General features: G+C 30.2%; 1 protein-coding gene across 1 annotated transcript; it reads right to left on the bottom strand.

Moving 5' to 3' along the window:
• Positions 1-8,767: 8,767 nt before the first annotated feature.
• Positions 8,768-17,666, bottom strand: LOC18611548 (putative LRR receptor-like serine/threonine-protein kinase At5g10290). Its single transcript, XM_007047858.3, has 12 exons — positions 17,407-17,666; positions 15,841-15,983; positions 14,995-15,127; positions 14,754-14,825; positions 13,250-13,393; positions 13,063-13,134; positions 12,816-12,881; positions 12,553-12,623; positions 12,286-12,429; positions 11,204-11,545; positions 10,153-10,547; positions 8,768-9,396 (listed from the first exon to the last, which is right to left on the bottom strand). Exons 2-12 carry the CDS (start codon positions 15,905-15,907, stop codon positions 9,082-9,084), a joined length of 1,821 nt encoding a protein of 606 aa, XP_007047920.3. The 5' UTR covers positions 15,908-15,983; positions 17,407-17,666; the 3' UTR covers positions 8,768-9,081.
• Between the last annotated feature and the right edge of the window lie 1,347 nt (positions 17,667-19,013).

Below are 19,013 nucleotides of genomic sequence, written 5' to 3'. Positions count from 1 at the left end.
AATAATTTATTTTGTATTTTTATGTGTTAAATATCACCAAGGTGATCCATGGGTGAAAGCATGTTTTGTTGTTTAGTTATAAAGTTCTTAATTTTCTTTCCGCTACGTATTTTGAGCATGCCATCCATAGTCAAACCCATCAATGATAGCAATCATAAAAGAGATTACCTCTCTTCCCACAAGTATAACAGTGAAATGAAGATGCATCATTTTTTTCGAAAAACAACTTTTTTTTTGTTTTTCTTCTTTATTCAACTTTAGTTTTAAGCAATTTTCCATTGAAGCTTTGTAAGTAACATTCTCATCCAATGCCTTTTGTAAAACCTCATTTTTACTCTCTGGTTCTAACTTCAAAGACTCAAAATCTGTTTTAGAATTCTCAAACTCAATTTAAAAAATATTTTTTTGATCAAAAACATAATCGAAATCACATTTGATCTTTTTTAACTCATCATCTAAAGACAAAACTTTCTTTTTGAAAACCTTATACTTTAGAGCTGACTTTTCAAATTCAACATACAAACAATTATCATAGGAAATGTTAGATAAATAAAAAATTACCTCAAACATCTCATCTAGGGAGATGACACTAAGATCTTTGGCTTCTCAAATTACTATCACCTTTGACTTCCAACTTTTTGGTATGTTTCTAAGTAACCTTTTTACCAACTTATGTTCTGAAATAACTTTTCCAAGTTAATTGAGCTTGTTGGCTATATTTATGAATCAATCATACATAGTGGTAATGTCTTCTCCTGGTTCTATTTTGAACTTTTCATAATTGTGAGTGAGAAAAGTGATCTTAGACTTAACTTGTGAAGTCACTTAATGAATGATTCTTAGTTTTTCTCAAATTTCCTTGACAGTGGTGTAGACAGAAATTTTGTTAAACTCTATAGGGCTTAATGCACAATGAAGAGTGTTGATGGTTTTGACATTTATTTAAACTTTTCTCATTTCAAATTCTATCCACTCATTTCTATGTTTAGGAATTTTCTCACCAATAATCATATTTGTATTAATGGGAATGAAAAGACCTTTGGTAATTACATCCCATATCTTATAGCCAACAACTCTAATATATACCGGTAATCAGACTTAAGACTTATCATGGGAAATTTGAGATGTGAGATAAACAATAATATACCAATTTTACCCCTACACACTTAACTAACATAGATAGACTTTAAGGAATGAGAAATATTTTGTTATCATCAAAAACATATAAAATTAACGTCCCTATCCCTTTTGGTAGAATTTAAGAAAAATTTCTCACCTAGAAAACGTTCTTGAAATTCCATCATCAGAGAGTTTTTATTTAATCATTTATTTATTTATTTATGTTAAAGTTATTTTATATGTTTATTTCAAATTTATTTTTTTATTTGTTAGATAAATAAAAACCTTTTGATATTGAAATTTCTCCTAAAATCCCCAACCTTTTCGTAGAATTTAAGAAAACTTTCTCTTTTAGAAATTTTAAAGAAAATTACTTTTATAACATTCTTGAAATTCCATCACTGAAAAGTTTTTATTTACTCATTTATTTATTTATGTTAAGCTTATTTTATGTGTTTATTTCAAAAAATTTTATTTTTTTAAATAAATAAAAATCCTTTGATATTGAAATTTCTCCTAAAATCCCCAACCTTTTGGTAGAATTTAAGAAAACTTTCTCACATAAAAATTTTCAAGAAAATTATCCCTTATAACATTCTTAAAATTCATCATCAGAGAATTTTTACTTATTTATTCATTCATTTATTTGAGGCTAAGCACACAAGTAAATAAAATGATACAATTTTCTTATTACTAAATATTTCTAACATTTATATTTTTATTATTATTATTATTATCATATTTTTATATTTCTTGCTAGTTTTACTATTGCCAAAAAATGAAATAACAAATAAAGGAAAAATAAAAAAGAATAAAAATAAATACCAAAATAAAATAAAAAGAAAAAATAAGTCCATACCCTTTTATGTCTACTATTTCAAGTTGGCCACAAGTTAGGATTGGACTGAAATGAACCAAATCAATGCGACTCAACAATCAACTTCCTTCTTCAATAAAAATGATGCTATTGGTGGGACTCAAACACAAAACCTCCCACTTACCAAATTATAATTCAACTAGCCAAGCTACGACACAAGTTGGTGTTGACTATCCTATTCTAGTTTAAATGGTGGAGTTTAATACTCTCATTATATAAACCAAAAATAGAACCCTAACTCCATTTTTACCAAAGCTTTGCTCTCTTTCTAGAAAAATCCTTAGAATACCTCATTTGGTCGTTTCCCCCACCAACAATGGCCCTAAACACTCTTTTCCTTTCTTTCTTTCTTCCTTCCATTCTCACCAATTGGAAACCCTCAAATTTCCCTAAAATTGACTTTTCTCTCTCACCACAAAAACAAAGTTTTCTACCTGACAAAAGTTCTTTTGATGTGTTGATTCTAGCTGACTAAGAGGTATTTATACCATTTTTGTTTTAATCTTAACTTGGATTGAGATTCTCATTTTTAAAAATTGAATTTCAAAATTGGTAAATTAGGATTGGTTTACTCTTATCATTATCATTATTATTATTATTATTTCAGCATTTATTTTTTATTTGTTTTTTTCTTATTTTTTATTATTATTTTTTATTATTATTTTTATTTTAGCATAATACTCAAATAAGCTCATAAACTATTCAAGAAAATTCAAATATGCTCTTATACTTTTATTGCGTTCAATCAAGCCATTATACTTCTATTTTGGGTCAAATAAGCCTTTGTAACTAATAATTGACAAATTATCATTAGTCAAAATACCACTTATCATTTTATATCCACATTGCACTGACATAGTGTTGATGTGGAGGTAAAAAATGTCACATTGTCATGTTATCATGTCAAATTAATATGTCATATCATCGTCAATTATAATATGTCAACATGTCACATAATCAACAATTATGTCAGTGCCACGTTGCATAAAATGATAAATGAAATTTTAACTAAATCAATCATTAGTCATAAGTAGGGTAGAGCAAACAGTTATTTAGGTTAGTTTGATTTGAAAAATCTAATAACTGAACTCATATTTAAAAATAACCGAAACTGAACCGAATTTCACAAATAACTAAAATTGAATTAATTCAGTTAGTTTGGTTCGATTTTCGAAAACCGAACTTGAGAATTTTTTTTTTGTTTGTATATATTTATTTATGTTGCATTTTTTTATAAATCAATACTACAAAAATATTAAAAATGATGCTAAACAATTAGAATAAATAAGATGGATACTCATTCAAACAACAAATAATTAAAAAAATATGGATAAAAATAACAACAAATAGTTTATGATTTATTTTCCATACGAAAACCCTATTATATCCTTATTCAAGTTCGATTAGTTTGGTTAGGGTTATTCCTAATCGAAACCGAATCGAATTAATTTTAATAATTGAACTACCATAACTGAACTACTAAAAGAATTGAACTAATTGAACAAAAAACTGAACTCACTTCAGTTCGGTTCAAGCTTTCGATTCAGTTTGCATTTGTACACCTCTAGTCAAAAGGGCTTATTTGACTCAAAACAAAAGTATAAGGGCTTGATTGAACACAATAAAAGTATAAGAGTTTATTTGAATTTTTCTGAATAGTTTAGGAGTTTTTTTGAAAATTATGCCTTTTATTTTTATTAGTGGGGTAAAATCTACAAAAAAAAAAAACTTCAAAACACTTTAAAATGACACTTTGGTCCCTCTTGTTTCAAAATGATGTTTTTGTTCCATAGTAAAAAAAATTATACCTAATATTACATAAATATTTTAAGACACAAATATTCTTTTAAAAAAATATTTATCTTCCCTTCCAAAACTTAATAAAATTTAGTTTGATAATTAATGAAATTCAATATTTGACAAAGAAGAAAAAATTTTAAAACTTAACAAAATTCTAGAACAACATTTATTGATGCGGTAATTTGTATTAATTTAATGCTTAATAAAATCCAATATCTGACTGAGAAGAAAAACCTTAAAGCTTTTTATATAAAATAATCAAGTCAATATCTTCTTACGTCACCTTAAACCTTAGTGTTACAAAACAAATTTCGAACAAAATTTTATCAACAAAATTAGTAATCAGGATTAAGAAATTAATCTCTTGACCTGACACTATCAAATTTAAAATATTCATCATTGAACAAAAAATTTACTTTGAAAACAATTATTTTTTGAAAAATTGAATACAATTGTTTCAATGAAAAAAATGTCAAACTATTAAAGAAATATAATGTGTGATAACGAGCGGCTAATCTCTACTGCATATCTCGATAACAATCAACCCCAAAGATGGAATGATTATAGCTAGGCTTATGCAAAAAATGCCATCTATCCTATACCACTCCACTACCAGTAAAACTAAATCTGCTATCATAGAAATGAAGAAACCAATTCGATGGAAAGCATACGTAATGCCAAATGAGATAAAATCCAAGACCCAAGATATGACAATAAACCCTCTAAATATAAATTTAGCCTTCTTTGGATTTCTAGTGAAATTTAGGTTAAATATAACCAATTGGGTTGTAATCATCATCCCTATAATGGTGAAGGATGTATACTTCACCCATAAAAATAATTACCCTCCTAACTCTCATTATCCCTAATTAAAGCTTAGCATGACAATGCATAATAACTTTACGCTTATATAATGTTAGTTTACAATTAAAGTAAACTCTAATTTTTAAAAAAAATTCTATCTCATCACTTTTTTACCATAACACAACAAAAATTTATCAATATTTATCAATTGTGTAAGACATCCAAAATTTATATTTATATGTATTTATTATAAAAATATCAATATTTATTGATTGTGTAAGACATCCAAAACCTATAATTATGTATTATGATTATTGAAATATTTTTTATCATAATTATTAGTAAGATTTATTCAATTTATAAATAAAAAATTTAATTGCATTAATAGTTTCCTTAAAATTCTTTTTAATTTTAATAGTATTGAATAATATAAATATTAATATTTTAAGTTAAATATTAATATTTAGTAAATATAAATTTCTAGACTTAATATAAGAGTTTGTTTTTCTTTGAAAAACATCTTACACTCGGCATAGACGTAAGACATTTTTCTTGCGTAAGACATTTTTCATATGTAAGACATTTGCCGTGCGTAAGACATTTGCTGTGCGTAAAATATTTTTCGTGCTTAAGACATTTTCCGTGGTCAATGGCTGTTTTTCTCATTGAGTCATAAAATGTTTTACGTGTAAAATAAATTTTTTGTCTTTCAAACAAGTATAAATTTTAAAAACATTTTCTAAAAAGTATTTTACATCAAAACAAACCGACCCTTAGCCTTAAGATTAAAAACTAACCAAATCTCTAAAAAGCAGTTTTGGAAAGGTATATCACTGGGAATTGATTGATATACTAACCAAATCTCTCTTGTATCTTGAGTTTTTGTTCATATTTGCAAGGTGATGAAAAACTCATTCCCGCTGATTAATGAAATCGAATCTTGGTATCCAAAAAAAAATGAAGAAGGTTGGTTATTAGTGCAAAATTGAACTAAATTGCTTTGATATCACTTATGATGAGATCATGATTTTTTTATGGGGTAAAATACTCTCGCCCTTAAGTTTTAATCGAAATTACATAGTAGTCTATTAATTTTCGAATAAACACTCCGTCCAAAAAAAAATATCTTTCATTAAACATATAGGTCCAACCATTAATCAATCGTTAATATTTTTGTTAGTTTGATGACATGATAATATTAAAAAAATAATTCTACTTTTTATTAATTTTAAAAATTACTATTATATAACCTTATCAATTTTTTATTAAGTTTTTCTAAAAAAAAGCCTCGATCTAGCTTCTTAAGGGAGCTTTGAAGCACTAGCTCCACTGCTCCCTTTGGGGAGCCCGATTTGAGGCTGGAGATGGATGATTGGTCAGTGCAAGGGACGTTGTCGGTCGGTTTGAGAGAAAGAAAACAATAAAATAAAAAAAAAGCATTTTAAAAATTTTATATTTAACATTAACACTGTTTAGACGTTTAAGGTAAAGTGTTTATCTTAAAAATTAATGAACCTGCTTTTAATTTCGATCAAAACTTAAGAGATAGGAATATTTTACTCTTTTCTATATTGTGTAAAGAGTCAACATTATGTAAATTAGGCACATGTGTGGTTATTTGGGTTAATGAAATTGTTGTCTGAACTATACATTATAAATATATGGTACAAGAGAAAAATCATTACATGTTGAAACAGTTGAAACAAAGAACTAAAGTTAAATTAGATATAAGCAATAATAGTGGCTTTGGTGCAAAGTTAACTATTAAGAAACGAATTGACTTGTTTCATGAAGAAAATAGGGAAACAACGTTGAAGATGATAACGTTTTTGACAATTTCACCGTAGATGATAAGAAACAAGACTTTTGCCATAAAAGACTATGGAATTGAATGATGGATCACATAAAGGTAAAGATTAAAGTGTACTCATACAGCAATGGACTTCGTATTGATATAACATATACTTCTTAAATGTTCATTTCTTAACACTAGTTCATACATACACCTTAGGAGATTATAGATTATCTTGAATAAAACAACCATTAACAACAATATTTTTTTTCCATTTTTTCATCAACCAAACAAAGCGAAAGCTTTCATCAAGAGATCAAAGAAAAAAAGCTAACAAAAAAAAAAGAAAGAGATTTGAGTAGTACCTGAACCGACATTTTTATTAGTTTCTTTTATGTCACAGAAGAGAATGTAAATTATATAATAACTGCAACGAAAGTGAAATGCATATTTTCCCTTATTGGCGCTATATTTCAAAATTTTATGCATCATATGCATATCTCTCTTTTTAGTTTTAATAATTCAATTTTCATTTTGATTTTTATTGCAATACAAAAAAAAATTGACTTTTTTTCTCATACAAGTTTACTTGATGATTAATTAATTAATTACTTTTTTCCTTGTGTAATATTTTTTTGGTCAAAGTATCTAAATAGTTCTTGTACTAATGTATTTTCTTCAATTTAATTCCTGTATTCAAAATCGAAACAATTGCCTTTTAGTTTTAAAAATTGAAGCAATTTAATCATTTTCCTTAACGGCATCCAATTTTGTCGTTAAGGCGATGACGTCAACGTTGACATCGGTGATAACATCAATATTGACGTGACAAATTTACTGAAGTGGCAATGTCACGTAACAGCGACATGATGATATGACAATGTCACATGACAGTAACATGATGATGTGGCAATATTAACGTGACATTGCCACGAGGTAATGTTGATGTGGTAGATAAAATAAATTTTAAAAATCTATGTTGCGTCATAAGATTGAATCAACAAAAATGTATAATATAATAACTAAATTGAATAAAATTAAAAAATTTAAAAACTAAATTGAAAAAAAAATTTAAAAAATATAAATATTTGAATAGATGATACATATATTTATTAATAACCCAAAAGATTTAAGTGTAAAAGATTTATGGTGTTCAAAAATAAATATATATATTTTTTACTTTATTATTTGATTACATAATAGGTATATTAATTTATCTTCTTTGTAAAAATTAAGTTTAAATTTCTCTTCTATAAAAAAAATCAAATATTTTATAGAATTATTTTAATATTATTAAAGATTGCATTACTCTAAAATCACTCGTCCACACACAACACCAACAAAGGAGATTATTTGATTTACACATGACAGGTAACATTGTAAATCAAATAATCTCCTTTGTTGTTGTTGTGTATGAATGAGTGATTTTAGTGCAATGCAATCTATAATAATATAAAAATAATTCTATAAAATTTTAGAATTTTTCTATAGAAGAGAAATTTAAACTTAATTTTTACACAAAGATAAATAAATATACCTATTATGGAATCAAATAATTAAGTAAAAAATTATTTATATTTATTTCTTAATACGATAAATTTTTTACACTTAAATTATTTGACTTATTAATAAGTTTATGTATCATTTACTCAAAATTTTATATTTTTTTCAAATTAATTTTTAAACATCTCAATTTTATTCAATTCAATCCTTATACTATATATTTTTATTCAATTTTGTTCCTATGATATGGCGTGGATTTGTTTTGAAAATTTTTTTTGCTCGATTTGTCACATTAGCATTGCCATGTGGCACTTTCTGTCAATATTACCACATGGCACTACCACGTCAACATGTCAATACCACATCATCATATTAGTGCTACATGACACTGCCATGTAATCATATCGATGTCGCATGCCACTGCTACACCAACAAATATTTCGTCATTATCTTAACAGAAAAGATAAACGCCTTTAGAAAAAAAGACTAAATTATTTCAATCCTCAAAATTGAAGAATTAAATTACTTCGATTTTAAATATAAAGACTAAATTGAAGAAAATACATGAGACTATATGAATACTTTCGAATTTTTTTTAACGAAAGTAATTACTGTAATATTTTTGTCTTTTCATTTTGGTACAGCTATAAAGTTGAGGCTTGTTTAACTTGGCTGACGATCATGTGTTCCATGTAAATCATATTTGTAGGCTTGTTTTTCTCCTTTTTTAAAAAAAGAAAAAAAAAAAGCAAACTATCATATATTGAAACGTAAATGACCATATAAATAGACCAACCCAATCCAAATTGGCTATGAACAAGTTAACCGGTTCTTTAACCTTGGAATTAGGAGAATAATAACTGGAAACAAGATTAGTAAAATTCTGAAAAATCTTCAATATTCTACGAAAAACCACATGATGTTGAAATACACGATCATATACTTTCTTGAGGTTTGCTCTTTGATGCAACAAACACATACAAGAAACCTTGAATAAAACATGAAGAACAGGAGAGCTATGACACAATGCACATAAAAATATGATGCCATCTCCTTTTGTTTTTTCTCTTTCCCTATCATTGCTCAAATTAAAAATTTGCTCACCCAATGAAAACATAAATTACCTAACCTACTAATAGAAACTAGAATGTTACATGCTTTTAACAAGCAGGGGGAATTCTTTCCCTCATCTTCCACCAGATAACTCAATTGCATCCTGGTTATATAATGAATCTTCTCCCCAGTCAAATCTCCTTTGAAGTCTTTCATACTCTTGCCTACGCGTAACTTCAACATGCTGCCATTCCTCCCACCTCTCTGCCAGCCCCTCCCCTTCCAGCATCCTCACCACCTCTGACATTGCTGGACGGTCCTCTGGTGATGCTTGGGTACAAAGCAATGCAACTTGGATCATAGCCTCCACCTCCTGGATGTTGTAATTTTTATTAAGGTTGCGATCTACAATAGCATCTAGCTTTTTCTCCCTTTCCAGCTTCTTGACCTTCACAAACAAATAAGTACCACAGCGAGTGAGCAAAAAAGCCAAATGGTGCAAACCTTGAATCAATACAATCAAGAAACAGCATGTATTTGCAAATCAAACTATTAAGATTTCATCTTCACAGAGCAAATACAAAATTTTCATAGGTGAAATGGAGCCTAAAACTATTTCATTCATTGTTCCCGACTGACATAACAGTAACAAGATATGGCCAGCAATGCATACCCTTGTCCTATATCACTCGCTTAATATATAGGTTAAGACTCAAGACTTAGTATGCTTTCTACTTGTGCAAAAAATCTAATTGAACTCCACTGTGACAATAAAAACAGACTTCCCATACAAGTTCAGAATATTTTATTTCCCCAGTCCTGTCAAGAGTTAGAATTGAACCAACAACAGCACCCATCCTTCAAATCAACAATACAAGCATGCTCATTATGGGTAGTTAAGAGAACCCAAAATTCAGTACCAATAAGGTAATACGGCTGCAATGGTTACATACATTTCAATTTTATTACCTGAGACAATACACACACAGACACACACGGGAGGTGCATGTAGCGACACAGTAAAAATTTGTGGTCACTGTGTAAATACAGCATTAGACTAACAAACAACATATATTGCTCCAAGTCCAACTTATGGTGGCAGCATTGCTGAATGAATAGCATGCACATCACACAAGCATATAAAGGAAAAGGAGAAAATCATATAAGCAAAAGCCAACACAATTATAGATAGGTGTTATCTCACATGATCAAGCAGCAAGACATCATCTTCTTCTTCCAAGCGTGAAAAATCAATTGCACGTTGACCTGTTACAAGCTCCAGAAGCATAATCCCGTAACCAAAGACATCTGTCCTTTCTGATGACTTCCCAGTGGACAAGTATTCAGGTGCTATGTGGCCCATTGTACCACGAACTTGAGTTGTCACATTTGTCCTCCTCACATCCACCAACTTTGCTAGGCCAAAGTCACCAACAACTGCTTCAAAGTCTTCATCCAATAATACATTAGCTGCTTTCACATCCCGATGAATGATCTTAGGATTGCAATGTTCATGAAGGTATTCCAGCCCACGTGCTGCACCTAGGGCTATTCTTTTTCTTGTAGGCCAATCTACAACAGGTTCACCAGGTTTGAGTTCTGCAGCAGCTCTAGATATTAGTCAACCATTATAGGAAGGTCCCTAGATTAACTGAATATTTTAAAAAGAATAAATTAAATGAATTATTTATTTGAATCCCAACCGCAGTTCTGCTTTAAGAATGACAATAAATTAAAATTTTCTCCTTTTCAAATTCTTACATGCACTTAGTCTACAACCTCTACAGTTTAATTGAATTCCAACTGCAGTTATCTACAAAAGTAAGAAGTCTAGACAAGTGTCTTTGATTGAAGATTAGAAGTTTGAATATTATATACAAATGATGCTGAAAGGAGAAAAGATAGAAAGCTTGAATATCTTCCACAGTTACTTTAAATTACTAAGTTGAACTACCTCACCATTGTACAACAGTAATCAGCTAAAGAGCATTCCCTTTATCTAGGCAGGCTAAAAAAAAGGCAATATTCATTATTCTTTTCAGCTGAGTTAAAAGCTGTTATATCAACCCTGACAAATTACTTACATTTGAGTGTTATTGAATATGTGTGTTCTTAGTATATACTCAAAATAGAAGATGTCATGTTTGCATCTATAACATGCAGAAATTATACACTATGTTTCTTAAGAAACTCAAGATCAAGAGTTAAAAGCTGTAATAAAAGTCATGTTTTGAATTAAATTCTCAAACTAATACCTCGAAGACGATACGCCACACTTAAATTCTGCATAAAAGGATAGACCAAAAGGCGTTCTGTTGGAGTCGTGCAAAAGCCAATCAGCCGTAAGAGATTCCTGTGAACAGCTACACTTATCATCTCAACTTCGCGTTGAAAAGCTGCATCTCCTCCAGGACTTTCAAAATCAGTTAATCTCTTAACTGCAACTTTTGTGTTATCAGAAAGCACACCTTTATAAACCTTTCCAAAACCTCCCTGTCCAAGAATATTCTTTTCACTGAAGTTATCCGTAGCCAACTGTAATTCCCTCCATGCAAACCTTCTCAATTGACCAAAAGCAATTCTTCGGTCAACTTCACCTGAAGAAGCAAATTTAAGGAGTTTCAGAACAAACTACCAAAATATGATGCACAATTCATTGTTTAATTAATGTCAAAGGTGAAAATTTGGTTCATAAGCACAGTAGAGTAAAACATATATGGCCTTCCTAAACAGTAGACAACCATAAAAACTAGATTTGAGTTTCACAAAGCAACATCTACCAACTTCTGAACAATAATTTAAATAATTGCAAATTACAGATTTTTTTTTGTATGCTATCTGAGATTTTGTCAGAGTTTTGAATTTCAACCAAGTTCTAACATTTTATACAAGGCACCCACTTGTACTCCAGAAGTTTTCATCTTCATCACCATTAATTATAAATGTTTCTCAAAAATAGCAAACTTGATCCTGATCCAGATTTAGGTCAGAAAACCTTATCCCAGCAGCCAAGTATATTAATATTTTCTTTTTGGCAAGAAAATTTACAAATGAAACACACACAAAAAAAAGGTAGATTTAGAGTTTAATGTTCACTTACTGAACTAATATTAATCCCTTGTCATATGGATTTAATGGACTAAAACCATAGAGGCAAATTTAAGTAAACCTTGACCTTTTGACCATATCACCCAATAGATGGAAAAAACTGTTTGATCCCCCAGCAGGGAGACAAGACTAGGAAAGTAAACAAGAGAAAAACTTTAACATAGACATAAAAAAATCATCAGCAACTGGTTGTCATTCAGAATATTCAAAAATGAAAGTTAGCAGTAACCTGCAACATCTACAAACACTTCACGCTTGTAGCCTTTCTGTCTACCCTTGCACAGGAAAAACAGCAACCCACCAACAATAAGAAGGATTATAAATCCCCCAACCATTCCAACAATGATTCCAACCTTTGGCTTCTGCAAAGAACCTGCAAGCAAAGAGAAAAGTCAGAGATAGCTGGTCAAATTATGGTGCAAGTTTAACAGGTCTTCCTTTGAAACCATTAAATCATAAAACAATGTAATGGAGTCAAAATCGTTAATCCAATTACCTGAATCATTTCCATTTGATACACAACGGTGAGGAAAATTTTCACCACAACTTAACCTATTTCCTGTAAAACTGAAAGAAACAAAGCCATGTCAGGTTAAGTCACTGCTGATAAATATTTGTCTATGGTGTTGTGCACATACACTCTTGAGAAGAGAGAGAAGGTAAATACACAGATATCAAAATCAATGAACTGTTTACAATATCTTTATTTCTTTGTATTGCGAAAATAGAAATAAAACAATTAATCAAAGACAAACATACTTGTAAATTGGAATACGGAACAAATGATCAGGAACTTGACCACTAAGATCATTCGAATCGAGCAGACTGCAAAAAAGTTCAACCACACCATCAGAAACTTTAAAATGTAAAAAGAGAAACAACTCACATTCAAGTTCAAAACTTTACAAACTGGAAAAACATGGAGCGATTCATTTGGCACTTAAGCCTTATTCAATTAGGTAATGTTTTTCCATACATTCAGATATCATTCAGGATTAATACTTACAGATTGATCAACTTTGGAAGATCTGAAATTGACTGAGGGATTATTCCAGAAAGATTGTTTTTACTCAGTGTCCTGCTTGAACGAAAGAAAGAATGCTTTCCTATGGAATAAGTTGCAAGATAATGCCAATATATAGAAACAAATAAAAACCTTTATGTTATAATATAAAGGGCATTACATTACTTACAGGAATTGGAGCTTTTTAAGATTACCGAGGGAAGAAGGTATTTCTCCAGTTAAATGATTATTTTCCAAATCCAAGCTGGTCAAGCTTGACAAGTTCCCTAACTCTTTTGGTATCTCACCGGTTATACCATTTCCTTTCAACGTACTGCATGATGAATACACACAATACATAAATATATAAGCACAAAAGATTCAAGCCAAGTCCATTATGAAGCGTACACAAATATAACGAATTCAACAAAGTTGTTCACATTACATACTAGTAAAGCAAATATGAACTTGGATATAGCAGAAACTTCCAAATTCAGCGTATGCTTCAAATTAGTGATAACTATCAACCCTAGCATTTTATTATAAGGATTTTCCAATGATACAAGATACAACTAACTAAACATGCAGCATGCATCACATATTTTTTTCTCCAATACTACGAAAATTATGAAGCTAAATATTAATTCCATCACTAGATTCAGCAGCACAGTCTGCACAGTCCTATGGAATCAGCAATCCTAGGTAGCTACTTTCCTCTCTACACTTGAGATCAATATTCTTTGTTAAGCTTTATTAAGCTACTCACTTTTCTCAGAATTTTTCAGAAGTCTCCAACATATTCATATTATTTCATGAGGGAATTAGATTCTTCAGCCCCATCATATTAGAAGAACATAGAGCCTAGTAATGCTGTACAATACAAATCAGTAGACTGTATGAACCATGACATGATGGTAATGATAAATAGGAAAGGTTAATGCACTGTTTTATAGCAAAGAGATTTTGTTGTCAACCCTAAGAAGTTGGAAATATAAGGCTTTTAATGTTACTTGAGCTAAGTATCGTGCAGCCTTAGCAATAAAGGGATTTGAATATGGAGTTCAGCAAACATCTTTGAGACTTTTTCAACTCCAATACACCACCAACAGCCACTATCTACCTAGGCATATTCAAGTTTTAGGATCTCAATCCTACTTTAGGCTATCCCTGGTGGTACTACCACCACATAGAACATCAAAAATAACATCTTATAGGAAAGACATTCCTTGTCATTTACTTTGCGCACATACTTACTAACTGAAATACCAGTAGTCTTTATTTAAAAAAAGAGGACCCAACACTTATACCCCAAAGATATATGTTAATGCATATTAAGAAGTTCCCTATCAGGACTGGTTTAGACAGACTAACTAGAGATGGCAGATCGCTTCCTTTTTTTTCTTATTCTTTTTTTATTTTTTTCTAATAACTATCCTGCTTGCTAGTGATGCATTTTAATGCCTTGATCCATGGTACCCAAAGAAATAACAAATTACATCAGAAAAGAATCAAATTTAACCGCTAAAGCACAGACGAACAATTATCATAACAAAGAAAAGAGTTTTCATCACTATAGGTAAGATACACATGGATTTATTCACTGGAAATCAAAAAAATGGCCTCAGCAGAATTCAATATATCAAGAACATAAATCATTGAAATCAATTGCTTGCTCAAATATGTTCCATACATACAGTGATGAAAGAGTCTTCAGAACTCCTATTTTAGGGGACAAGGTGCCAGGAAAGTTCATGGATGACAATGTCCTGAAAGCAAATTGACAAAATAAGGGTAACTATATAATTGAGTAACAGATAAGCAAAGAAACAAAATATTATTTCATGAACAATTAAATCATATAGGCATATAACTGTGAGTTGTGACTATGCATCATAGTCAAGAAGAAAAATTAAACTAAAATAAAGAATTACTTACACAGAAATGACATTATTACTAGGATCACACATAACATTTGACCAAGTGCAAGGGTTAACTTGATTTGGATTCCAATCTGTCAACTGATTGGCTGAAGCATGGAGTGAATTCTTCAATGCAAATAAAGCATCTCCTGAAAAGAGATATGGAAATTCATAATCTAATTAAGCAAACAAATAACCCGCTCTGGCCTACCCAGGCGTAAAGAATCAGTATCTAAATTCAACGAAAGTAAGAAGAGGAAATAAAATTATCAAGGAATACCATCTCAATATACCACACAAAGATGCACTCATGCATGAACCTCCATACACCTCTTCATAGAAATCAGGGTGTTGACCATAATGATATCTTATCATTGCTATTATTTAGAATATCAGACACACATCAGCCCAAGTTTCCCAAAAACTCAACTCAGTAACATTTCAGTAGATGGAACACAGTATCATATAGTTTGATTAAATTTAAATAAGCAAACAATTCTAGAGGCCTCAGTAACTCAAATCTGACTGATAACAGTTGACAGACAGTAGGGAGGTGAATCCCATTGAGAAAGAACAAAAGCCTCAGGCATCTTATTGTGTTTCTATCTTCACTGTACATCTAAACACTATAGCATCAAAGAGTACCCAAAACTCCAAAGATATTATAGTTATGTGTAAAATAATTAGACATAAGTTGAGTTTAACATTGAAAAGTAAAGAAGGAAATACACATACAGACACATGCATATTCTGGATGATATCTATCGTCAAATTTACAACAAGTAGTGAAATCCAGATTGCTTCAACAAGTGAAATGTGTACATGTTTGATGAATAAATGTCAAACAAGAATAACTCTTTACCTTGAAAATCAGCAGATACAAAAGAAAGCAAGCAAGCCAATATAAGAACACCAAGAAATAATTCCATCTTCAGCAAAATCAACCCCAATTATCAATGCCATAAAATACAAAATCTCTTATGAGCATTCAAGTGACTTCCATATCTGCAAAAACATCCAGGAAAATGTTATTCAGTTAGTTTATTCAAATGGTAAATAAAAAGTCATACTATACAAAAATTAGTTTATTCAGTTAGCATTCTTGGACACATATCTGACACTTCCAAACAGGCATTGGAAAAGGTTTAAGAAAAATTTAACATACCCATTTCCACATTCACACCTGAATCCAAGCAACATTGGCAGTAAAATCAATATTCTAGAAAGAGAATAAAAAAACAAAAAGGCTCCCATATGCACAAGTTTGTGTTAGCACAATCAGTCAAATAATGAAAACTAGCCACCTTCAAGGACCACCTCTGGTGCTCTTGACTCACATCAAGAATTTTACAGCACTTACTAGAGCCTCTACGAACTGGGTGGGTGGGGGGGCATTGGCAGGAAATTCTCTTCTGTTTAGCTTATGACTTACATTTCAGTGACATTTTTGAAAAAACTTCACAAACATCATTTCAAGCAAGTTTTAGTTTCGGTGACCATAAACTTTATAATGAAAAAATAACTTCGTAATTTTTCTTTGTCTCACAAAGCACTTCATTTTTGCAAAATCATTCTCTTCTTTCTTTTTTTTTTTTTTTGGGGGGGGTGGTACAGTGGAGGGAATCGCACGACTAAGAAAATTAACAGGAAAATGAGCCTGGGGAAAGCTATGTCCCCAGCATTAGCATGCTAAAATTCTTTAAAGATCCAATTTGAGTTAAAATGCATAAAAGGGACAGACCAATATAGGGCTAGGGTGCAGCCAAGGATATAATTAAAAATAGTCTTCTTATACCTACAAGAATGTCGAAATAAAACAAAATATCAATAAAACTGTGGTTTCGGTTATAACATGAAGCTATTAGTAACAACGTTTCCATCAAAATCTTAGTTATATAATCTAGAGAAAAAATGCCAAACAACATCCCAATAAACTCAAAACTAAAAAGGGCCCTATCCAGATTGCAGAAAAGCAAATGCAGGTTTTAACATTCAGTACCAGACAAATAAAAGCAAAACTAAGGAAGGACAATTCCAATTCAAAAACAATGTTTGGATTAAAAACAGAGAAAAATATAAAACGATGGAAACTTTGAGCCTAACCGAATTCCTTCTTTTAGTTTGGTAAAGAAAGCGCAGTCAGTTAGCTCACAGAACTGGACAAGTCTAAAATCAATAACTAAAAGGAGCAAAACTGAAAAAGTCAATGAATTTCAATTTTTTTTTTAATCCCAAACATTTTCCGTGAATAAGAAAGGAATAACTACAACTTTCAAAACCCCTCTCCAAAAACAATGAATTAACCAAAAACCAGAGAGAAAAGCAATAACGAGTCACTTAAGAAAACCCAAAACTTAGAATCTCCAAAAAGAAAAAGCAAAGAGAAAAGCAAAAACGTACAACTTGGGTTAGGAAGAAAGTTGCTTACCTTTGAGATAGCCATCAGATTGGAGAAGAAAAAAAAATGGGTGTTTTCATTTAAAATTTAAGATGGATCATGAGACTTGAAAGTGAAAGAATCAAACTTTGATTTTCTTTTAATCTGTATATTAGAAGGAATGAGCTGGCTACTGAAGGAAAGACAGTATATTTGTTTTGAGTTTTTTAAAAACAACACAAATCTAATGAGAAGCTTCTGTCTTTTTGCTTTTCCCCTCTCTCCATCAGTCTTCTCTTTATTTATTGTCTTATTTTCTATTAAATTTTTGGTAGATATACAAAGACTTTTAGAAAGAAACTCTGCAATTATTACTCTCTCTCTCTCTCTCTCTCTCTCTCTCTCTCTTTCTTTCTTTCTCTTTCCTTCTCAGACTGTGGGTTCGTGGATACAATGTGTGGGTTCGTGGATACAATGTGTGGGTTCGTAGTGACCAGTTTAGTGGTTCACCTACGCTGTAGCCTGTGACCAAATCTAAAATCTTTGGGATTTTTATTACCTTTTTTTGAGGCTGAGTTTCATTGTTACAACGCAACAAAGCTGTCACAGGCAAATAGAATGAGTTGTATTGCCCAGGTTCACTTCACTGCCTTTTAGTCTTACTGTCTATTATTTACTTTTTCTCTGGGTTGAAAATTACTGGTACTAAATTCTGTCTCATTTGTTGGATATGTCTAGAGTTAGGGAAAACGTGGGATTGCATGTTTTGTCTGGATTTCGGTCTTTTTCGGTTGGAATATGTCGTCTAATCTTAGAATTTCAATCTAAACAAATGAACTGTAACAAAAGAAACTAAAATTAAATAGAAAGGATAAGATAATTGCAAGGTGCAACCTGGAACAATGAGTTGTTTCAAGCAAATTGGCAAATCCAAAATTTATATTTTATTGGTTAAATTATATAATTAATTTTTATACTCTATAAAAAATAAATTTAATCCCTATACAATAATTTTTGTAAATTATATTTTTATATTTTATAAACTTATTAATTACAATTTTTAACTCTAATACTATTAAATTTAACAATTAAGTATGTTAACGTGGTGTTGATTATGTACTAATGTGGTATAGTCATGTTGATATGACACAATCTTGACATGGCATAATACTTACATATTCATGTGAATTTTTTTTTAAAAAAAAGCAAAAGCACCCTAACCTTAAATTAGATGATATTTACAAGCAAACAAAGAAAGAATTTAACAACCTACCAAAAATATATTAACAAAAGCATCCTTACATGAATCTATATTTCTCCTATGGGAACCAATCTATTTTTTTCACTTAAGCGAAGAAAAAATAAAACTGAAAAGAGAAGAATTTTGAAAATAATAATTTTGAGAATAATAAAGAAGTAAAAATAAGAAAAACAAAAAAAAATTATTATTATTGAAAAAACTATTTTATATTCAACTAGGCATTAAAGCTTTTCCTGTAATAATCCAAAAAGCTAATTTTACTTTGCAAAACAAAACAAAACAAAAGCCAACAATAAAAAATACCCACAAGAAAACTAAGTAAAATATGTTTGCATTTTGTAAAAAACTAACAAGAATGGGGAGGATTTACAAAAGATATTAACAAAACCTTACAAAA

The sequence above is a fragment of the Theobroma cacao genome, chromosome 1 (assembly GCF_053813885.1).
Source record: "Theobroma cacao isolate CCN51 chromosome 1, ASM5381388v1, whole genome shotgun sequence".
Taxonomy (NCBI): domain Eukaryota; kingdom Viridiplantae; phylum Streptophyta; class Magnoliopsida; order Malvales; family Malvaceae; genus Theobroma; species Theobroma cacao.
This window is presented reverse-complemented; position numbering and strand designations above follow the sequence as displayed.

Bases quoted from the DNA above. Each gene is read 5' to 3' on its own strand.
- LOC18611548 (XM_007047858.3), bottom strand. From the start codon at position 15,907: ATGGAATTATTTCTTGGTGTTCTTATATTGGCTTGCTTGCTTTCTTTT. The intron at 12,882-13,062 runs GTAAGTATTAAT...ACTTTTTTGCAG, and splicing joins CTTCCAAAGTTGATCAATCT to TCTGCTCGATTCGAATGATC. The intron at 12,624-12,815 runs GTATGTTTGTCT...TGTTTCTTTCAG, and splicing joins TTCCGTATTCCAATTTACAA to TTTTACAGGAAATAGGTTAA.